The sequence below is a fragment of the Podarcis pityusensis genome (genome assembly GCF_964106645.2).
Source record: "Podarcis pityusensis genome assembly, chromosome: 1".
NCBI lineage: Eukaryota > Metazoa > Chordata > Lepidosauria > Squamata > Lacertidae > Podarcis > Podarcis pityusensis.
Window position 1 is genome coordinate 79,160,064 of NC_138028.1, and position 24,295 is coordinate 79,184,358.

The 24,295-nt window shown below is 40.5% G+C and overlaps 1 protein-coding gene across 5 annotated transcripts in view; it reads right to left on the reverse strand.

The window, feature by feature from the left end:
- The window catches only part of LOC308475620 (solute carrier family 9 member C1-like), a 64,305-nt gene that overhangs the window by 3,716 nt on the left and 36,294 nt on the right, over positions 1-24,295 (reverse strand). For 3 of the 5 annotated variants that reach the window (XM_081002783.1, XM_081002782.1, XM_081002784.1), the window contains 12 exons: positions 21,185-21,282; positions 19,336-19,455; positions 17,872-18,067; positions 16,349-16,537; positions 15,694-15,843; positions 14,779-14,830; positions 14,075-14,223; positions 13,309-13,434; positions 11,613-11,711; positions 5,211-5,387; positions 3,428-3,565; positions 1,269-1,454 (listed from right to left, as the gene is read on the reverse strand). In XM_081002783.1, coding sequence (XP_080858909.1) covers positions 1,269-1,454; positions 3,428-3,565; positions 5,211-5,387; positions 11,613-11,711; positions 13,309-13,434; positions 14,075-14,223; positions 14,779-14,830; positions 15,694-15,843; positions 16,349-16,537; positions 17,872-18,067; positions 19,336-19,455; positions 21,185-21,282 — 1,680 coding nt within the window. The remainder of the gene's footprint in view (positions 1-1,268; positions 1,455-3,427; positions 3,566-5,210; positions 5,388-11,612; positions 11,712-13,308; positions 13,435-14,074; positions 14,224-14,778; positions 14,831-15,693; positions 15,844-16,348; positions 16,538-17,871; positions 18,068-19,335; positions 19,456-21,184; positions 21,283-24,295) is intronic. The other 2 variants (XM_081002786.1, XM_081002785.1) reach the window with 1 other exon arrangement.

The window sequence follows — 24,295 nt, forward strand, 5'->3', positions numbered from 1 at the left end:
GTGCTCAGCAGTGACAAACCAGAACTGAGAGGCATGACAGGAGAGAAGCCCTCAACTCAATAAATGACACATAACATGTCAGAAACAAATTCAAAAAATTTCCACTTTGAAATAGGCTTTGGCATTTTCACATCTATTAATTTCCCTAGCAGTAGAAAATCTGCATTAATAAAGGTGGGGGAGAAGGTCTAGGGATTTTAATTTCGGGTGTGAAATGGTTTTTTCTTTTCTTACAAATTTTATTGTCTTCCAAGACAAATACATGTACAGCTGTTAATTTTCGTGTGCAATAGTTTTCAAGTTGTGGGGGTCCAGATGTTTTCCCTTCAGGAAATACCACTGCTGTGTTTTAGAGACAAGGTGTTGCTGTGGTCTAAACCACTCAGCCTCTTGGGCTTGCTGATCAGAAGGTCGGCAGTTCGAATCCCTGTGACAGGGTGAGCCCCCGTTGCTCGGTCCCAGCTCCTGCCCACCTAGCAGCTCAAAAGCACGCCAAAAAGTGCAAGTTGATAAATAGGTACCGCTCCAGCGGGAAGGTAAACAGCATTTCCGTGCACTGCTCTGGTTTCGCCAGAAGCAGCTTAGTCATGCTGGCCACATGACCTGGAAAAACTGTCTGCGGACAAATGCCGGCTCCCTCGGCCAGTAAAGTGAGATGAGCACTGCACCCCCAGAGTCATTTGTGACTGGACTTAACTGTCAGGGGTCCTTTACCTTTGCCTTACATTTTAGAAAATCACAGAAAACATTATGCCCCCAATCTAACTATGTTTACAACAGCATGCATTTTTGCATGCAGATTCAAACCCTAGAACACACTACAAAGTAGCTGTGGCTGCTATCAAGTGGCAGGAAGCACATTTCTATGTACCAGATACAGCTAAGGATGCGGTTGCAGAAACTTGCTTACCTGCATGCAGTTAATGTTGCAATGAGAGGCAATCTATGGATTGTGGTTTAACACATGTTGTGAACATTCATTCAAAGATATCCATGATATAACTAATAACTGTGACACAAGTTCCTTATCCAAGCTGTTTTCTAAATTTGGGTGTGTGTATTTATTTATTTATTTATTTATTTAATTTCATTCCGTACAAGCCAACAACTGTCCCAATGTAACACTAAAATAGAACAGCTCTGGTGACCATTTTGTTTTGTTTTAAAAAATACTTGGAAACACCAAAGACTAACTCTTTTCCTCTTCTTTCCCCTCTTCCCAGTGCTGAAGATATACTATGAATTAGTTAGAGGGCAAACATCCTTACCTGATGGCAGGTTTTAGGTAAAAGAAATGGCGCATAGTAACGCTGCCCTAGTTGACAATCTAGAACAGTTCCGTGTACAAGAATGACCTCATCCATACTCCCATCAAAAATGTCACATTTGGTGTGGTTTGGTACATCCAGCAAATAAATATTAGAAAGTTGCACACACATCTTGTAATTCCAGTCCTACAATGAAAAGTCATATGATACAGTTTCTGCAGTTGTTTACAGAAGTTGAAATATGATATGAGTATAGTGGCTTAAACTTTAAATAGCTCAAAGAAAATCAGTCTAGAATTGGTAAGTTTATATTTACATTTTATTTAGTGGTGCTGTTAGGCTTTCTGTTTTATACTGTTGCATATGACAATGACTTGGTAAATGAAGGTATGCGTACTTACCTTCATTATTTCCTTGGCCTGTTCGCTAAGCAAGTAAATTATGTAAAAGATTGCCCAGCATAAGCAGTTAGTTTTCAAGTTAATAGTTTTGAATGTATTCTACTTAGTTATCCCCTCATTATGCTTTTATTAAAAAGGTAAAGGTAAAGGACCCCTGACAGTTAAGTCCAGTCACAGACGACTCTGGGGTTGCGGCGCTCATCTTGCTTTATTGGCCGAGGGAGCCGGCGTACAGCTTCCGGGTCATGTGGCCAGCATGACTAAGCCGCTTCTGGCGCAACAGAACACCGAAACCAGAGCAGTGCATGGAAACGCTGTTTACCTTCATGCCAGAGCGGTACCTATTTATCTACTTGCACTTTTTGGCGTGCTTTCGAACTACTAGTTGGCAGGAGCTGGGAACAAGCAACGGAAGCTCACCCCGTCGTCGGGATTCAAACTGCCTACATTCTGATTAGCAAACCCAAGAGGCTCAGTGGTTTAGACCACTTTTATTAACAAAGTTTAAAATGGAAGTTTTACACAACAAGCCAGTCAGACAATCTAAAATGATGAGCAAACAAATCCACACCTCTACACAACCTTGATTACACCATTTCAGCTGTAACAACACTTTAGTTATCTACTATGTGTAACAACCTTGGTGTGCCATCGTATTAACCCAATTATTTAATCCAAGACAACAACAAAAATCACATATTCCATTTTACTTTTCCTTTATTGTATGTCAGTTTTAGACATTTTAATGCCAATCAACATTTCAGTTCAAACTCCATAGTTGATTGAAGTTATGCTTTTTTCTAGTATTCCAACAACCATAAGCAAGTTATGAATTAATTAAAGTCTAGTCATGGTCTAACTCCTCTAGACAATCCAGTATAGAATAGAACTGGGGAGACAATAGGTTCAAATCCCCATTCAGTCATGAAGCTTACTGAGGATGACCTTTGGCCAGTACAGTATCTCCGCCCAACCTATCTCAGAGTTGTGAGAATAAAAAGGTTGCTGGACCACAGATAGATCCAAGTGAGCAACATGAAGACTGGGAGTGGACGTCCTCTAGGCTCCACCCCCTTGCAGAAAACTTCAGCACCTTAAGAGGGTGAACCCTCTGACCTGAAGGGGGACACTCCTCTGATCCACAGCCTCCCTCCTGGTACACTCCTTACACTGCTGGATTGACGATGTGCACTGTGAAGCTTTTGGTTCTTCAGGCTCAGGGAAGGTTCCTCTTGAGTCTGGGGTCTGGCCCGATAGGTCTTAGTGGTCCAGAAGGTTCCTCTGGGGGCTTCTGTCCAACAGCATCAAGTCTCCCTATGTTCAGCTCTGAGCCCTGACCTGAACTGGCTTTTCTTCTGGTGTCCACCTTCTACGCCAGGCATAGGCAAACTCAGCTCACCAGATGTTTTGGGCCTACAACTCCCATCATCCCTAGCTAACAGGACCAGTGGTCAGGGATGAGGGGCGTTGTAGTCCCAAAACATCTGGAGGGCTGAGTTTGCCTATGCCTGGCGTAGAAGGTGGACACCAGAAGAAAAGCCAGTTCAGGTCAGGGCTCAGATTCTCCAAAATTCACCCTCACTAGGGTGATTTTGCCTGATTTTAGTGGGAGGAGCTACTCACTGCAAAATTGGTAAAATACGCCTAATTGTCTCACATAAATTTAAGATGTAGATTTCTATACAGTTTTTTTGTGTGTGACTGCAGACAACACAGAAATGTATTACATATTACACATGCAAGAACACATGTGCTTACCTGGTTAGGAAGGTTTTCCTTGAAAGTTCTGAGAGCAATATCAAGAGCAAGTTTCAACCATATTTTATATTCTAGGGAGGGGGGTTCCAAAAACTTATCAAAAGCTTCTAGCAAATCATCTATAGAGATAAAACATGTCTGAAAAAATAAAGCAAGAAAATGAGAAATGATAACCTTTAATCAAAGCAACGGTGTTTGCATATTTCCAAACATTTTGAGTGCCACATTCTAAGAAAGAAGATAAATTCTGCACAATTAAAATTCTTGTTACATTTCATTTAAATTATATATTCCTAGGAGGAAAGAGACATTTCTGTATTTAAATTAAATTTCTTAAGAATTATCGCACAAGAGAAAAGTTGCTGCTTTAAACCATACCCTTCTGGGGCCAATTTGAACATTATAGCAATGGGACAATTGTTTCTGCTGTCAGGATTCCTCTTGGTAGTTGGGATCCAAAGGCTAACAAAAATGTTAGGCATGCCCAGTGAGGATATTGCTACGTCTCCTCAATTTCAAAAGCAATTTGCCTCCTAGAATAGAGGGTCACTGTGTAGGAAACCCAAACACCTCTTTGATGAATGGAGGTAGCTGTGTGATTCTTTGGATCCCAGCAGCAATAACCTCTGGATACAGCTGCACTCGGGCATTGTGGGACTATCAAGATGGTGGGTGGCTTGCAGGCAGGTGCTATAGTAGATCAAATCACTGCTGCTGTCGCTGCAGTGCTGCCACCACTGAAGGTAAGGTCCTGAATCACTATTGCTATTCTCCACAGCATAATTTCCAGTGTTTCCAATCCTTTCCTTTTGTCTATTAACTGTACATAGTTACATTACTTATGTTTATGCTCCAAATCCTTCCTTTCTGCTAAAAAGAAAAATACATTGCCTGGTAATTTCTGCTTCTATGTACAATACACTTTGCTTTTGCAGATGCTTTTAATGGCTGCTTTCATACAGCTCTGTTACTTCACTAGAAACCTCTTCTGATTAAATGCAGGATTCTCAGGTTGATTGCTGCGATTTTCAAGATCTTCCACTCTTGTATACAGTTCTAATTTGACTCGGTTCAAAGTTTTTATTGTTTTAAGCCTAAATTCAAAATTTCATTAGCTGCTTTTGCTGTTATGTCCATTTCCCCAACTTTCATGTCAGTAGGGATAACCAAGTGGCACCCTCCAGATGTTGTACCATAATTCCCATCATTCCTTTAACTCTGGTAATTATCACCATGTGGAGAAAGAGATGTTTCTCTCTCATATTACTAGGGGATCATCCAATTAAACGGAATGTTGGAAGATTCACGACAGAAAATTGGAAATGCTACTTTGCAAAGCACATAGAAAAATTTATGGAATTTGCTACTACAAGATGTAGTGATGGCAATCCACTTGCACTGCTTTAATAGGGGATTACATAAACTCATGGAGAATAAGGTTGTCACTGTCAGCTAATCCATTATTACCCCCAGTGTCAGATGCAATACACCTTTGAGTAATAGTTGCTGGAAATCAAGAGCATGAAAGTACTATTGTCCTCATGTCCTCCTAGTGGGCTTCCCATAGTCATCTGGTTGGCCACAGTGAGAAGTGAATGCTGGTTATGTTCTCATGTTCTAAGACGAAATTTGTAAGAATTCCCAAATTCAAAACTGGATTAAAATGTAAAAAACCAGGTTTCACTAATACACAGAATTTCACTTCCACTCTAGTTTAAATCTATTGCCAATTATTAAGCAAAATGAATTTCATGTAACATATTGGAAAGCAGAATTCTCCAACCTGCACAGCAGTTTCACATGTAACGCTATACTCCATTTCTTGCTTCGTCAAACAGTTGAGTTCTCCTATTATAGCCCCAGCAACCAGGTAGTCTGTATAGGAAGTGATTGGAAGACGTGCGCGGATTTCTTTAAAAGCTTCTTTGCTAACTCCATAACGAGGAATGGAACCAGAAAGCTAGTAAACAATTTTTAAAGGAAGGAAAACAATATTTAATCTCAGATAGAAAAAAAGTAAGATCTGCTGTAGATCTTTGGCAGCATTCAACTGAATAATTGCACAGGCAAAACGACTTCTATATACCCAATGGGATTTCCCTGCTCTCACCCCATGCTGTACCCAGATCTGCTCCAGAGGGCGTGTGGGACACTAGAGCAGAGTTGAGGGGTGAAGGGGATGGGGAGGAGGATGTTACATTGCGCAAGGAGAAATCCTTACACTGATGGGAAGACTGCCTGAGCGCTACCTGAATTCCACCCTTGTTCCAGTAATAGCTTTCAAAATCTACACTTGCTACATTTTCAGAAAAGTACAATACTAAGACTGCAATTCTATACATGTTAATGCTGAGGTAAGTCATACTGTGTTCAAAAGGAACTCATTGAAGTTTACTTAAAAATAATAAATACATCTTTATTTCTCTTCTCACACAAATGCAACTACATGTAAATGCTGACCATGTCAAGATTCACATTTCTTGCACTGTTTAAACACATATGTAGATACATTGGTAACACCAGCTAGCCATCTCTGAAACATGTTCTGCTTGCTATCAAATGGTGGCTCTCATACTTTTGGCTAAATTCTTTAGCTCCTTCTTATGAAGTTAGATGGTATTTGCCTTATGTAACATTATATAAGATTGTCCAATTGAAGATCTTGTGCTTAACAGAAGGAACATGACCCTCCTCCAATTCCAAAATTAGGTTATGCTAGAGCCATAAGACCATCATCATGATGTATCTCTGGACTGCAAAGTGGGAAGATTTGAGCTGAGTCAACTGTTTCTCACATTGCAAGTCTTCCTCAGCAGCAGTGATATCTGTACCTCCATAGAGAGTAGTGGGGCTGCCAAAGACTTAAAAAATAGGTAAAATGAAGTCCAACATGGCTGCCCACTATGAATCAGAGGGGGAGGTGTGACCATTTGGGAGACTTCTGGGTTGGCTGACAGAAAATGTTTGTATTTCCCCTAGTTTCCAGTTGTATTTTAAAAATATGTTGATTTCCTGTGCATACATGTGCACAATGCACCAAAGCCCTCCAAGTTCTTTGGGCACTGGCCTCCCACACAAAATTTGAAATGGATACTGTGAACAGATGGGCATATCTAATTTCCTGACTTTTCTACTGTTTTCCAACTTCTACACCCCAAATTCTGTTCTTTAACGTCAGGCTTTGTATCCATGTACAGAAGGATCTTCCTCACTGTCTTTCAGTGAAGTAATTCAGCTCTGCACTTGGGAGATGTTCTGGCTAGGGTGTCTGGTTTTTTTTACTTAGGTGCCTGAGAGATGGAGTTGCACCCTTTAATCATTTTTTTTTAAAAAAATATCTTAATAGAGCAAGCAAAACTGGTGCATGAGATTTGGCAGGATTCCAACAGAGCACTCAATTATTTTTTTCAAAATGTTAAAGACCGTGCAAACTTTAAACATAGCTAGCATGAAACACACTGGATCTATATGTCTGAGATCTAGCAGAGTAAATTTTCTTTTAAGGGGCTAATACGTCTACAATTTTCATGCACTTATGTGGGGGGGGTTTACCATTTTGGGTTCCCAATGCAAGTCAATGGGGAATGCAAGTTTCAGATTTCTGAATCTTGATTTGGACTCTGAATCAGGTTGCTGTGAGTCCAAACATATCTGCACCAAACAGGGAAGACTCTTGAGAGTCCCATGCACTGCAAGAAGATCAAATCTATCCATTCTGAAGGAAATCAGCCCTGAGTGCTCACTGGAAGGACAGATCCTGAAGCTGAGACTCCAGTACTTTGGCCACCTCATGAGAAGAGAAGACTCCCTGGAAAAGACCCTGATGTTGGGAAAGATTGAGGGCACAAGGAGAAGGGGACGACAGAGGACGAGATGGTTGGACAGTGTTCTCGAAGCTATCAACATGAGTTTGACCAAACTGTGGGAGGCAGTGGAAGACAGGAGTGCCTGGCGTGCTCTGGTCCATGGGGTCACGAAGAGTCGGACACGACTAAACGACACTGCCCCAAACCAAATCAGAGAGGCCTTCCCCAGCTCTAGCAGATACTCTACTGTCCTGCAAAGGCACGTCGCTCTCTTGTGCACAACTACTGCTAGCAAACTGGAGTGTTCTTTACTGTTTCCAAACACTACAACCTGTTAAGCAATGATGTACAGTGGTACTCAGGTTAAGAACTTAATTCGTTCCAGAGGTTCGTTCTTAACCTGAAGCACCACTTTAGCTAATGCAGCCTCCCGCTGCTGCTGCGCCACCGCTGCACAATTTCTGTTCTCATCCTGAAGCAAAGTTCTTAACCCGAGGTACTATTTCCGGGTTAGCAGAGTCTGTAACCTGAAGTGTCTGTAACCTGAAGTGTCTGTAACCTGAGGTACCACTGTATAAAAAAGAGAATACCTCCTTAAGCACCACAGCTGATGGAACTTTTACCACTATTACTGACAATTTCCCTATGGGGTCTGGCAGGCTTGGGATAAGCATATAGTTCACATATAGCTGAATTTCTTAACTCTTGTCTCACTGGTCTTATTTTATAAAGTTACTACCTACTTGGAATTCCTGAGCATTTAGCAGGCTATAGGTCTAAATAAAAGTACTATCCATTTCAGTATCCAGTAATTTGTGTTTTAAATTATGAACCAATTTTATGATGCAACACAAGATCTGAAGAATGTATTTCATGTAATACAGGAATGAACATCATTTTCAGAGACCATACAAATGATTTAAAACAGATGTGAAATTCTCTCTATGCAGACAATTATAGGCACTGGTGATGACATTAGATACATATGACTAATCACGCTTAATGCTTGCTGTTGCCAATTTGCCTTATTAGCACAAGCAATTTGGGCACAGGATGACATTACTTTAATTAATGTAAGCAGCTTGTTCATTTATTGAGTAGGGTACATTTGTAGAAGGGTTACTTTATCCGCAAATTAATCATAACCTTCTTTATTATTATAAATTCAGAAAAGCTGAGGAGGAAAAAGACTTCTCCAGGCAAAGCAAAAAATTAGGTGATTAAAGTCTAAAAGTAATTTACTGTTATTTTACTATTTTTTTCTGCTGAGGTGAACTAAGGTATTTTGTCCTTTTTATCTGAAAGCTGTATATGAGGGGGAGACGAAATTGCTATCATTACTTAAGCCAAGACATTATGACAATTAGGAGGAGAGGAAAGCAAAAAAGAAAAGCCTGTGAAGATTTAATATAAGTTGTGTGCGCGCACGTGTTCCACTTTTTCATGCAATAAACATATGTCGATCACTGTGGTATACTTAAATTAGCATACAAAGACGAGGGAACAATTCTGACCATTGTTTAGCCACAATAAAAGATACTTTGAAATATAACAGGATGTTAAGCTCCATATTGACTCTTCTGCTGTTTATATGTCAAAATAGTTTTTGATATTTTTGAAAAATTATATTTACTAAGAGTGAGATCCAACATGGTGCAAGTGGACAGTCACTCATGCAAGGCACCCACTCGCTTCTCTCTTTCCCCGTATGCTCCCAAAATCTGCTTCAGAGAACTGTGGGACACTCTGGTACAGATTTTCGGGATGACCAGGAGTGGGGAGGGGAAACACAGAAACTGGAAGTGCCATTGTGCAAGCAGGTAGACATCACTGGATGTTTCCAAAAATACATGAGTTTTGGAATTGGAAACATAGCAGCTTCAGTATTCTGGGGATTTGAACAGTTTTTAAAAATCCTATTCAAAGCTATTTCTATTCCTATATGACTGATTTTATTAACAGGAGCAACAGGAAGGGGCAGCTGAGAAAGCCACTAGGTAAAAGGTTGAATTACAACATGAAGTATCTGTTCAAGCTCAGAAGAGGCCAGAGGCATCTGTGAAGCTTGTAGGGGCTGGGACAGGGAGCAATATAAAACATATCATGAGAATTGGGGCAAAAACTGGAGAAAGAGGGCTGATCAGGCAAAAATGATATTGGGCTCATCTCTGTCTAAATTCATACAACTGTTGTAAGGACACCTCTATACTGGAAATAAGGAAGCAATCCTATGGCTGCTCAGAGCTCATTGCAAAGAATCAGGACAACTGAAAAGGCTTTGTTCATTGTGTCCAGCCACCGAACTTCAATTAGCAGAGGGACGCAGAGCAGGACCTGATGTTCAGTGAAGTGCATGAGAAGGCACATAATGTATGGGGGGAAATGGTTTCCTCAAAGAAACCAAAACGTAAATGAATTTTAAATAATTCAGGTAGGTGATAAGAGCATGGATCACTGTAGCCAGTTAATGGGTTCATCTACATCAGAGTTAAGATTTGAAGCTGTTTGTGTTTTTATTTTTTTTAAAAAAAAAAAATTTGCAATGGCCACAAGCCAACCTTCTCATCCAAGTTTCCACATTTCCCCCCTGCTAAATTTGGATTTTCCCAATCAGCAGATAATCTGATACGGGAATAAAATCCAAAATAAAATTGCACATTATTCAACTGTGGATGCATTGAACCACATTGTATGGATGGGCTTTTTTTTACATCTGTGGTGGTGACATTTTGCTTAGTGCCTTCTGTTGCCACATCCACTACTTTCATTTTGTTTCCATCACTCCAAAGGAAATGATGGAGCCTGCCTTTTTCCATCAGTTTGTGGTATTTTTATTTTATAAACAGCTCACTTGCAGAGAAACATTTTTGCACAGCAGCTGCATTTAAATTAAAATAAAATTTGTCCTTGCCAGTATAGGAGTTGGAAAAGGGAAAGGAGAGGGAAGAAGAAGAGGCCTTTCATGCAAGCGACTACAAATTGCCATGCCAAGAAAGGATGCAACATTCGTGACTGTTTAGTTTAGAGAAATGGAGAGTAAGAGGTGACATGATAAGAGGTTTATAAAATTATGCATGGCATGAATAAAGTGGAAATATATATTTTTTTAAATGTCCAGTAGCACCTAAGAGACCAACTAAGTTTGTTCTTGGTATGAGTTTTCATGTGTGTGTGCATGCACATGAAAGCTCATACCAAAAACAAACTTAGTTGGTCTCTTAGGTGCTACTGGACTATCTATCTATCTATCTATCTATCTATCTATTTATTTCTACTGCGTCAGACCGACACGGCTACCTACCTGAATCTAGAACCATGGATAAAGTGAATAGAGGAAAGTTTTTCTCCCTCTTTCCTAACACGAGAACTTGTGGATATACAATGAAGCTGAATGTTGGAAGACTCAGGACAGATAAAAGGAAGTACTTCTCCATGCAGTACATAGCTAAACTATGGAACTCACTCCAATAGGCGGCAGAGATAACCACCCAACTGGTTGGCTTTAAAAAAGAATGAGACAAATTCATGGAGGACAGGGCTACTGATGGCTACTAGTCACGGTGAGCCATGGTGGCTATGCTCTGCCTTCACAGCTGGCGGCAGCAATGTTTCTGTACACCAGTTGCTGGAAACTGCAGGAGGGGAGAGTGCTCTTGTGCTCAAATCCTGCTTGCTGGCTTCCCACAGGCAATTGTTTGACCACTGTGAGAACAGGATGCTGTACTACATGTGCTGTCAACCTGATCCAGCAGGCTCTTCTTGTGGTTCTTATGCGTCTGAGAAAAGAAAGGGGAAAACCCTGTTCTGATTTGTGACTGTGATAGTCCAAAAGGACTCCTAAGAATTGGGACTTTTTACGCATAGCCAACAAGAGAAATAATGTCTGAGGAGCACTTGGAGGGCAAGGGACATTCACAGTCTCAAATAAATGTACAGGAGCATTTACCTGGCAATTCCTCCCTTTCCCTGTTGGTGACAGCAAGGATACAAAGCTTTATATTTGGGCAATAGGTGAAAGGAAAATCTTACTCATATGAACGTAGCAACTTGAATATTTCAACCTGTGTGGAATTTCCCTCATGAGGCAAAAGTGGATGTGGACAATTGATTTCCCCACATAATCCATTTACAGGTTTATAGGTTGGTGGTGATAGTGACAAAAAGGTGCTATTTATGTTACAGCTGCATAAGCAGATAAAAAAATAAGTCATGACCATATATATCCCTATAAAAAGTTAAAGTCAAGAAAAGTGTGCTAAAGACTTGCAGTAAAAAGTTATAAATTATATTTAGTATAATATTCTCCACCATTGTGATGTCCCTATTTTCTTGCCAGTTATTTATGTTGCTCAGGTATTTTGTCTATAACTATCATTTACCTTTATCATTCCTGATACAATTAAATGGATTCCTTGTGGTAATTCACCTTCCTCACATATCATATCTCCATAATCATAATAAAGAATTGTTGCTTTTCTCTGAAAATAGCAAATAAATGAACATGGTATAGAAAGTATTACAGAGCATAAGACACACAGTACATTATTAAGTATGCCAACAAAATGAGGGGACATAAATATTTTAAGATTTCTTAAGATATTTCTGAAAACTTACTTTGGGAGGACAGCAAAGGAGTACTATTTACAGCAACATTTTATAATAAGCAGACTGCAGTGTAAGATGTTTTATAGATATATGGCAGAAAGATAATGGGCAGATAATACCTGAAGAATCAGCAAATATACATTCAATTTATTTAAAAAGTTTTAAATAAACAAATGGAATACTGATTGGCTATCTATTATATCTTAGTATAAAAGGTTTAAAAGTATTTTGACTATGTAACATAAAGGTGAGATATGTAAAAGAGACAGTTTAAATGTGCATGGTAGTTTTATGGTGTGTCTGGAAATGCATAACTTGTAAATGTCATTAATAGTAGTCATTCATTGTGTTTTCCAATCTATAGGAAACTGATAAAAACTTTGCAAATCTACGACAAAGATGTTTTGAGAAATGGAAACATAACACTTGAGAGAGACAACAGTATCTGGTTTGAGGCAGTGAAAAATTAACCAACATTTGGGTTCAGAAAGTTAGACATCTTGAAATCCTATTCATCATTATTCATTAAAATGTCAAATAACAAATAGATAATTGAAATACAAAGCCTACAAAATGTTCACACTGATTAAAGGTTAAACAGAAATACTGACATATTTATATAAGTGAAAAACTCAGGGACAAATTAGACAGTATACACATATGCATAAAAAATTCTAAGCATTTTAAAACAAAACAAAAAAATCACCAGAAGATTGTCATTTTGATAAGATGAGACATTGGAGAAGGGTGTCATGTTACCCATTCAAAAATCACCCCTCAAAAACAGCTCCCCTTATCCCAGGGCAAGGTTCCAAACACATAGTCAAACATAGGGAGTAAATAAGAAAATCACACATTCATGAGAGATGGGTGGGGACAGGAGCTCCCAGCACACTGGTCAGGGTAGGAGATTCCAATGGGAAAAATAGAAAAAGTGGTCATCTCACATGGAGATATTCTATCTTTGTAAGGCCAAGGTATCACAGGAAGTGAGAATGAAGAAAAAATGATATTTTTTTTTGTTAAAGCAGCAGCAGTTTTCAGAAGATGGGAGGTCAGGTTGTAGAAAGCAATGAACAGGGATGGGTTTTGGAAATAAATGTTGGTTGACACACATAATGATGCATTACATTCCTTTGAATCTGAATGTATAAGCTCTCTCTGTGTACAATCTGACTGCACCGGACAAATGAAAAATATTACACATTAAAATCAAAGAGTAGTAATTGTGCAATAAGAGTAAAAAGAGTGGGCTGACGAGCCTTGGATTCTGAGATAACAGATCATATTCAGATGACAAATTCAATGCACGGATGCAAGGCTGGCTGGCCAGTCGGCCAGGTAGCTCCTGATGAGTGGAGCAGGATCGGAAATCTCCCATGGAATGAAGGATCTACATTCTTGGGGCCTTGTATAAATAAGACACAGACTATTTTTAAGCATAGAAATATGTTTTACGACAATGCTTACCTGAATGTATTCTACCTGTTTTTTGTCATTCTGTAGCCAAATGACATTACGCAGAAGTTCTTGTGCAGTAGGAGGTGCAATTGTAGATGGAAGTGTTGCAAGCTGTTGTTTTTTAATTAGAATCATCTAAAGAAGAAAAGTAATCTTACAATCTACAGAAACTAGTCCAGAACTGTGGGAAATGATTGCAGCGAAAATAAAACGTCATGTGTTGCTAAGTAAGCAAAGGGTTAAGACACATGGAGTTTCCCCCTGTAAATTCCTAGAGAGGGCATTCTGTGAGGTCACATCCTTTGCTTGCCCTAGCAAGAAAAGTAACAATGGGAAAATAATCCTTACTACCTCCTCCATGCTCAGAGCTCAGTCTTTTTTCTCTGTCATGTAGCTGATGGGAAAGGATGCTAGTCCTGAGCCCTGACTCCATTTTGATCTCAACTGTGTATTTTGTAATGTACAAGTATACTCTGCATGACTTGTTTTTCACTGCTACTTTCTGCTTTCTCATAATATACGTGTAAGTTGTATACACATGTATACACAGTCAGTCCTATGCCAACTGCAACTTACAGCAACTGCACTGTGGAAAGGAACTTTTGTTGCAGCTCCTGCTCTAGTGGGGCTGTTTTAGCAGTGCTCCAGGAGGGTTTTCCTAGCTGCTTTGGAAACTCTAGTCAAAAAGTAGGACATTAATCTACTAATGAAAGATATGGTGATACAGTTATAGTTAGGCACAGATATATACATAGGTGTGGATTTTAAAAATTACCTTATGTAGTTCAGCACCTTCAGTTTTGTCAACAATTCCTCCCGATATCATAAACTTTAGAGTTTCAGAAGCTGTGTTTAGCACTGTTTGGACTGCTTGTTTGGTTTTCACGCCTGTGACAATCTCTGGATAATCACGCTGCATTAACCCTAAAACAAATTAAAATATTAGTTACCTAAACAATTTTCTTTCAGTTGAGTTGGGATCAAACATTTCTTGCCTGAAAATACTGTTTGCCACAATGATCCCCTTTGCTGTTTACTTATGCTGTAAGTAACCCCATTTCAAAAAAACCCTGCCTGTTTCCTGAATTCAAGAGGAGCAGGAGCAGTCTTAATAATAAATACAATATCTTAGGACTTTAAATTTTCCTCAGAATTTTATAAAAGTTTTGGAAATTGGAATTAAATAAGTATAAATTATTTCTCAAGAACTACCCAGAACAATTTGTATGTACAGTGGTACCTCGGGTTAAGAACTTAATTCGTTCTGGAGGTCTGTTCTTAACCTGAAACTGTTCTTAACCTGAAGCACCACTTTAGCTAATGGGGCCTCCTGCTGCCACCTGCGCCGCCGGAGCACGATTTCTGTTTTCATCCTGAAGCAAAGTTCTTAACCCGAGGTACTATTTTTGGGTTAGCAGAGTCTGTAACCTGAAGCGTCTGTAACCCGAGGCACCACTGTATACCTCATTAAATTCCTACCTAACTCTTTCATAGCCTCTTGTTTGTTCATTTCCAATATTCTATGTATTTCCTGTAAAAAGGGAGAAAATACACCTTATATGTTAAGCAGAACTCGAGTTTCCTTGAAAGGTAATTACATATCTATAGCCACTAATGAATAATTATACCAATTTTTAATAGTACATATGTATTTCTGTACTTATTTTTTAAGTATGATTTTATTCTTGCCCACAACCTAAATGCTTAAAGCACTTAAAATAAAGACAACTATAAAGCAGATTCCAGCTAGAATACAAACCATGGTTTACAATACTCACCAGGCAATGCTGGTTCATTTCAGTGAGATATGGGGAGGGAAGAAATCTGTGGCATGATTCCCATTTCCTAACAACTAAGTGTTATATCTGAACTGAGTTCCATTGGAGGGAGCCATTTTTTCTTTAACTTTGGAAAAGGGCATTTAAATGGAAGATATTAATTTCTTTAGTTTTGAGCAGTCCACGTTATTTGGGGCTGTCCTCTCTACTACTTCAGAGGGCATCATCCTATGGTACTTAAAATTAATGTGGTTGCTTGACGTAAACCAAGCTGTTTCGTTAAGGTTCAGTTCTCTTATCTTGATCTTGTTACATTCATTTTTTTTTTAGATTCTACTAGCCTGAACTACTTCCGTGTGCTCTGAGCTTTTTACAAGTACAAAATAGCATGTAATCCCCTTGTGAAGAGTTCTTCTCAAAATATATTATCGACTCTTTAAAGCAGAAAATGGGAACCTGTGGCTCTTCAGCTCCACCACCCCAGTCAGTATGGCCAATGGGTAGGTATGATGGAAGCTGTAGTCCATCTGGTTCCACAGGTTCCTCGTCCCTGCTTTAAGGAATGGTATCACAAGTGATGTAATTTTCTGCTTAAAATGTGATGTCATGTACTCACTTGATAAACTCTCTCATGGCCAGCAATCTGTCCAATTAAACAATTTGTATCTTCTTCACCTTGAACATATCCTTTAGCGATATCATACCGGAAAGTGAGCTGTCTGTTTATTTGTTTCTCCAATAAATAAATCGTTCTAGGTATCACAAGCTGAAATACATAATGTATTAAAATATACATATATCATGTATTGCACAGTTAATGGTCATACCAGACCATTACAGCTCCTTCAACATTACCCAGCCAGGACCATAGGACTATATCTTCCACAAATTCAATAAGCTGCTTTTAAAACAATGTCACAAACGCTCAGCTACAACTCATGCCAAGTGCCTGCTACATTCTAGTGAAGCAGGATTGCTCTGGGAATTATTATTATTATTATTATTATTATTATTATTATTATTATATTTATTTATACCCTGCCTTTTTTCCTGACATGGACTCAAGGCAGCTTAGGAATTGAGTGAAGTCATTCATAGGAATTGAGGAAAAGCCCCTCCCAACGATGTCATTTTTTCTAGAAGTCCTGTCTGTCAACAGAAGGTTCTCCCCCCACCCAAAAAAATACCCAATTCCTGAACCACAGAAGAAAATATAGTTTTCTACTAACAAAGCATAACACATTACTGAAAAAATGATCAATTTTTTTTACCTTAAAGAGCCGCAGAATTCTTAAAACACGAATAAACCGAAATATCCTGATAGTATTAATCATATGATACGTTGTACTGAGTGTTTTAAAGAGGTTAATAATCATGACATCTACAACTCCCACTACTATGATTATAAGATCAAACTGGTTCCAGTGGTAAAAGATGTAGGTCCTCCCCATTGCAAAAGCCTGTTTAAAACAAATATTTAATTGACATCAAACATTGTTTGTATTAAGCATTTTACTCCTCAATTCACAGGGCTTCCAAAGCACCTTACATAATAAAAACAATTACTAGTAGTAAGAAGAGGAGCCTCAAAACGTTCTGTATTGGGGACTGGTGTTTTTAATTGGTTCACAAAAGACATGGAATAAGTCATGATGTGGACAAATTTGCAATATGCCAAATTATTCAGCATAATGAAACCCCCAGAGAACTTACAAGGGCTTCAAAAAAATCTCTCCAAACCAGGTGAATGGAAACCAGTACCAGTACCAGTTACTGGTGGGAAGCAACAATTGGAGAACCTAGTATCTTCAGGCCCTGCACAAGTTCACAAGGTTGGCCACTGTGGGAAACAGGATGGTAGACTTCTGGTCTCACCTAGCACTGATGTGCTCTCCACATTAATGTACGGTATTCACTGCCACAAGATTTTGAGATGGCCACAACCTTAGACCACCTTAAAAGGGGATTAAATAAATTCATGGAGGATAGGTCTATGATTAACCTTTATGTACTTCTCTAAATTGCTGTAGAGGCAACAGCAGAGGAAAGTTATTCCTAAGTTTTCAAACATAAAGCATAGACACAACACAATTCTATAAACCTAACCAAATAGAATTAATGGGGAGGGCGTGAGCTCCACTGACTGCAATAATGTTCACAGGCAGCTTTGCACACAACTCGAGTGTATGGGAAAAGGGACTGTCAATATGGAGGTCTCCTCATACACAGACATCTCTGTGATCTTGCAGGAGGTGATCAAGAGAGGAGCGGGATCAACTCTCAGTCAACACAACTATAGTTGTTTCTTTTAAGCCACAGCAAGAATCAGAACATTAACTGAAGAAAAGGAATGAGCAGGGTGTGATATTTCCAAGAAACAAGAGTTTCAATTTCACACTGTTGGTCAAGTAAATTCAAATTCCATATTGTAAAAATGTAAGTCAATAATGATTATATGTCCACTGGAAGGACAGATCGTGAAGCTGAGACTCCAATACTTTGGCCACCTCATGAGAAGAGAAGACTCCCTGGAAAAGACCCTGATGTTGGGAAAGATGGAGGGCACAAGGAGAAGGGGACGACAGAGGACGAGATGGTTGGATAGTGTTGTCGAAGCTACAAGCATGAGTCTGACCAAACTGTGGGAGGTAGTGGAAGACAGAAGTGCCTGGCGTGCTCTGGTCCATGGGGTCATGAAGAGTCGGACACGACTAAACGACTAAACAACAACAACAAAGTCAATAATTAAAAATACAGTTAATACAAATATTGTAATACTTTGAATAGCCAGTACCTTAAATAATGCTTCCATTATATACAAAGCCAGATAATAGTAGTTGCACACTTTTAGTTCTAGAATAAATGTTGAAGAATACTTTGGTATAAAGTGAAGAACGATAGGGACACAGTTCAAAAATGTCATCATGGTACTTATATATTCAAATTCATCCATGAATACCATATGGTGGCACATTCTTAAAAACTTGTTTCTGGGGAGGGAGGAGAATAAAATTTTGAGCTTTGATTAGTTACCAAATCATTTAGAAAATTCTGACCACTACATTATATTTACTTGTTCATACCATACATGGGTAATTAGACTATTTAAAAATGTATGATAAGACCCATAGACAGGCAGGAATCTAGCAACAACTAGAGGTGCTAAGGAGTCTTGTGAAGCTAAATGAGAAGAATGAAAAAGTGTGCAAAAGAGTCCTGCTCCTCTTCCTTTCCTAAAACTGGGCACCCCTCCCCATTGGAAATGGGGGATTTCCCAACAGAACTATACATAATTGTATGGGCTGTTTGAGACACTCACTCACTTCTCAAACAAGGGGGTATCCAGAGGTATCAGAGGAAGAACAGTACAACAACACACTTGTATTCTTTTCTTTCTTGCCAACACTGACCTTGCTCTAAAGAAACATGATGCTGGCAAAGCCAAAAGTAGAATTCTGCATCCAATCTTCTACCCATCACTGTCATCAATGTCTTCTCAGCCTCAGCCCCCTTTCCCTGACTAAAGAGTAGGGAGTCAGCGGAGAATGCTGACAGCTCCTATGCTCAGAACTGGGCCAGAACACTGGCTGGAAAGAAGACTCAATTGAGCTCTATACTGATCTCCACCTGCACACACAGGGATATGAACCACTGTCAAGAGAAATCTAGACTCAGGGCTCCCAGCACTCACCCACCTCCCGAGCCTAACCTCCTGTGCCACTACGGCTGCATTCCTGCAACCTGAACTGTGCATCCAAAGGTATCTATCAGGGTTACAATATAAGCACCACCATCAGACTTTAGCACTCCCTTGCCTTATAAAATCCAAGCTTCAGAGCTTGCTCTTCACTTTGAATAATGTGCCTCTCTGGGCAGGATCATGTCTGGAGAAGCCAACTCCTCCCTTCCCCACACAGCTGACTTTCGCACTGATTATTTGCAAGCCTTAGCTCTCTGATCTTACTTGCCGATTTTGGAACTTGCTATTACTTGCTTTTGGTCCTTCAGAACGCTGCTTGTCATTTTGGGACTTGATTAACTGCCTGGAACTGAACTTCTCACCTCTAGACCAAGTCAGCTCTCCACAGAACTGGAAACTTGATTCCTTGTGGCCAAACCCCAGCAAACCTCAACAACTATGCTCAATATTTTGATTACTAATCTTAGCAAATGAGTGTGTATGTCTGTATAATTTTACTGTGTAAGCACACTACCTTTTCTATCAACCATATTTAAGCAAACATTAATAAACACTAACTTTGGTGCCTTAAATGTTTCCTCTTTCACGCTGTAAACCCAATCAGATAGCAATTTCTTCAACTTTACCAGCACTCCTTTGCTTTCCCAATAGGTCTTTACTTCATGAATATTCATAAACCTAAAATATTTAAGACAAGGTAATTGAGAAGCTAATAGTAAGAAAATAGTAAGATCCTAAAGATATCTCAACTTACATTATCATAGAGTGAATTTGAGAATACAGATATCAAGACAGCTGCTTCATAAAAAAACAAAACAAAAACCATTAACAATGCAATCCTGATGTTTCCTTAGAAGCCTGCTCTTCAGGAAAAATGGTCAAGGTTGCTTACAAAACTTCACTTTTAAATAACAGAAAGATACAAAATCAGTGGAGAAGGAAAATAATGACCATACGAAGGTAAGGTCAGTTCAGCATCCCGTTTTCACAAGGTTCAGCCAGTTGCCTATAGGATCCCTGAAAGAGGGACCTAATCCAATTTCACACCAAAAAGGGAAATCAATCAATTCTGCCCAATATACTCTTTTGCAAAGCAATTATGCTGTAAAACATTGCCTTTTTATGTTATTTCCTCCCTCCAGATATGCATTTTTATGCAAACTTAACCACAGCATTATGTATTTTTGCACACATTACTTGACCAAAGTATACTGCATATTTGGAGAAGTGTCAATTTTGAAGGACGGTGGTGTTTCAGAAAGTTCAGGTCAGAAATTATAACTCAAATCAAATCTCTCTGTCATCCCTAGTTAGGACCAAGGAATCTCCCTCACAAGGAATGTCCCAGGCTCCCAAGAAACCATCCTGGTGAGAACGGCTCAATTCTCAGCTCTTGTCCTACCTTTCTAAACTGTTGACAAATTCTAGTGAGCTGATGATCAAATTCCCCTCTGTGTACGGGAATTTTAGGGATGTGATACAAGGGAGAGCTGGCTTCCCCCAATTCAAGATTCTGGGGGTGGGGCTGATCAGGTACTGAGGAGATTCACCAGAGACTAAAGGAATTAGGGTTCCATTGCTCTTAGCTGATCACATAAATGCCATTAATGAATTGCTGGACGACCCATTTTTTTTTGCATGCCAGCTGAAGGTATTTTGGCAAGTGGCTAAGACTGCTTTAGTTAACGAATATATGTTTTCATTCTTTTAAAGCAACTCAACTAAGGCAACTCTCCACTCACAAGTTCCCCACCTGTGTTTTAGTGCCACTACTCTCCTCCATTTTTTTCGGGTGTTTGGAGCATCTTTTTTTAATGCTTGTACAAATATGTCTTGCCTGACATGAAACTGCCCACCCCCAAAGGCTGCAGACAGTACTCAGAAGGCATTCTCAAAGGCAAAGGCTCCTGCAACCCAGGGCTCAAAAGATGCAGTTGCAGCCAAAGAGAACAATCAATCTGAGCAGGCTCAGCAAGCCAGAGTGCTAAGTGGGCTAAGTGCTGCAAAGTGGGCAGTCATAACCACAGAACTGTCCTTGGTTCAACATGTGGCAATTACCACAGGACTCTGTCTCAGTTGCTCTAATAGAAATGCCAACCGGACCTCCATCTTGTCAGGGTTGAGCTTCAGTTTACAAGTCATCATCCAGTTCTTTATTGAGTCCAGACACCAGATAAGCACTTCCACTGGACTCTCAGGCAATTCTCACTAAACGTTTCCCTATGTACTTCAGATTGCATTATTAGGTTATGAACTTGTGTTCTAAGGCCAGTGGTTCCCAAACTGTGTTCCATGAACCATCAGTAGTGTGTGATCTTCGTTCAGGTGGTTGGTGGGATGTCTGTAACAATAACATTAAAAATCATACAGCACTTATCTTTTTCTTTCTTTAAAATACAGCACTTACTTTCCTTCAATATCAACATAGCTTTCTGCTGCACCTATTAATGTTTGGGCAGCATCTTGGTTCAGCATTCCACTGTTGTATTGCTTCTGATAACTGGCCTATATTTAGAAAAAAATAATGTATATACTGAATGAAATAACTGTTGCTTTCTTCAGCAACATGCATTATCTACCTACTGAACAACATAGCTATCTATCTGACTCTGCATGCTAATTAAACTGTTAATTAGCTCTATTAAAAACACTGAGGTTACATGGAAGTTCTTTATGTAGTGCTTCACATTTTCCCCACATGCAACCTGTGGTTTAAACAAACAAAACAAACCTAAGAAGTGTGCATGCACACGAAAGCTCATACCAATAACAAACTTAGTTGGTCTCTAAGGTGCTACTGGAAGGAATTTTTTAATTTTTTATTTTGTTTCGACTATGGCAGACCAACACGGCTACCTACCTGTAACTAAACCTGTGGTTTGTTGGGGGGTTTTTTGGTTTTTTTAAAGACAGCTGCCTTCCCCAGCGCTTCTAATATTGGATAGCTTTAGCATACTCAGGAATCCAAAATTTTGTGTCTTTTTTGTAGGAAATGTATATCTTTTGTGCATTCTGCACGAAACATTATTCCCACATGCAGATCATCACTTGATGCATTGTCAGATACGAGTCTTCAGTTTATGCATTTCTCAGACTAGTCCATAACTAAAGAAGCACCTCTCCGTATTCATGTACTAATATTTTTGGACCTTGCTAGCCTCAATTTTCTATCACTGAGGGAAGCTCACTTTATGGTGATGCGGGAATAGAGGCGGCACTCTATCTGTGAACTGTCATCATTTCGGCACTAGGTTAAGACTTACTTATTTGTAGGTTATGTAAGGTGATTATTATCCTGATGTTGTTTTTAGCTGCTTTGTTTGTTAGCATATCTTGTTAATTTTATGATTTGGTTGCAGTTTACCGTATTTTTCGCACCATAGGGCGCACCGGACCATAGGGCGCACCCAGTTTTTAGGGGGGGAATTCAAGAAAAAAAATCTTTCCCCCCCAGCCCCAAAGAGCAGCGTACAGGTTGTGCACAACCTCTCCCTGCCGGAGGGGTTGCGTGCAGCTATGGAACAAGCCAAGGCAGCGAGCGGGATGGATTCCGCTCACTGTTTTGGTTTCCCCTTTAGCCCTGTGCAGCCTCTCCCTCCTGGTAGAGGCTGCGTGGGGCTAAAGAATCCATGGCCCCCGTGCAGCCTCTCCTTGGCGGAGGGGTTGCGCGCAGCTATGGATCAAGCCAAGGCAGCGAGCGGGATGGATCCCGCTCACTGTTTTGGCTTCCCCTTTAGCCCCGTGCAGCCTCTCCTTGGCGGAGGGGTTGCACGCAGCTATGGATCAAGCCAAGGCAGCGAGCGGGATGGATTCCGCTCACTGTTTTGGTTTCCCCTTTAGCCCCGTGCAGCCTCTCCCTCCCGGTAGAGTGGGGCTAAAGAATCCATAGCCCCGTGCAGCCTCTCCTTGGCGGAGGGGTTGCGCGCAGCTATGGATCAAGCCAAGGCAGCGAGCGGGATGGATTCCGCTCACTGTTTTGGTTTCCCCTTTAGCCCCGTGCAGCCTCTCCTTGCTGGGAGACACTGCGCAGGGCTTTCCTGGCTTTACTGGGAGGTGGGGGGATTCCCTCACCTCTCCCAAAAGCCTGCAGAAGCCGCGCAACCCCTTTAAAGAGATTGCGGCTTCTCCTGGCTTTTCTGGGAGGTGGGGGAATTACCCCACCTCCCGCAAAACCGGCAGAAGCCACGCGCACTTTAAAAGGGCTGCACCGCTTCTCCTGGCTTTCCTGGGAGGTGGGGGGATTCCCTCACCTCTCCCAAAAGCCCGCAGAAGCCGCGCAACCCCTTTAAAGAGATCGCGGCTTCTCCTGGCTTTCCTGGGAGGTGGGGGGATTCCCTCACCTCTCGCAAAAGCCCACAGAAGCTGCACAACCCCTTTAAAGAGATCGCGGCTTCTCCTGGCTTTTCTGGGAGGTGGGAGAAGGGACTGATGCCGCCAGTCAGTCCCTTCTCCCTCCTGTGGAAAAGCCCGCAAGAGCGCACGGAGCTTATGTGCGGCTCTTGGGGGCTTTTCCCGCCTGCCTCCCCCCTGCATTCGTTCCATAGGACGCACACACATTTTCCCTTGCTTTTTAGGAGGGAAAAAGTGCGTCCTATGGTGCGAAAAATACGGTATGTGTGTTTGTTCTGCACCCCTCTGGTACCAGCATTGATGAAGAGTAGACATTTTCTAAGATTTCCTAGTCATGATATCAGGTTGAAACTCACCTCATTCAGGGAGTGAGCCCAGAGACTCTGAGGAGCCAGAGTAGAGGGAAGAAATTGTCCTCAGCATGTATCCTCAGTGATCCCACTCTCACTCTGCAGCACATGTGAACCTCCTGAGATGTAACACTAACCTTATGCTTTCATCTTGAAAGCAGCAACAGAGTCAGTCTCCATGGCATCATAAGAACTAATTCCCAGCTCAACTGAGAAAAACTTATTTAATTACAAAAGCCATTTTTAAGGGTGATGGTGGAGCTAATTACTCTGAGCAGCATCCCTATTTAAGCCTCAGGGAACTCTAAACCACCGCTGAAGCAACATTTGAGTTGGCCATACATGTGTGAGCCTGAATGCCATTTGCAACTGTCCAAGGTTCTGCTTGGACCTGAACTTCTATAGGAGGAGTGGGGAAATTGTGGCCAACGGTCAGGGATGATGTTGGGAACTGAAATTCAACATGTGGAGGTCCAGAGATCCCTCCCTTCTATTACACCACAACTTCCACGAAGGCTTGAAGTACATTCTGGCTGCAACCAATGCTTTGAACACAACATTCCTAGATTTCTAATCCAAGAAACAGACTTCAAAAGTATTTCAATGTGGGAGGTAATCATTACCCTTCCAGAGCTTGAACCTTTCTTGACTCTGATGGAGGACTGGGATTTATGTAATTAAATATATATTCCACTCGGGGCTTTTTTTCAGCCGGAACTCAGTTCCAGCACCTCTCAGGTAGGCACCATTGGCATTATAAAAGAACAAGGGAGGCGTTCGTGGTGAGTTCTAGCACTCTTTTTTCTAGAAAAACAGCA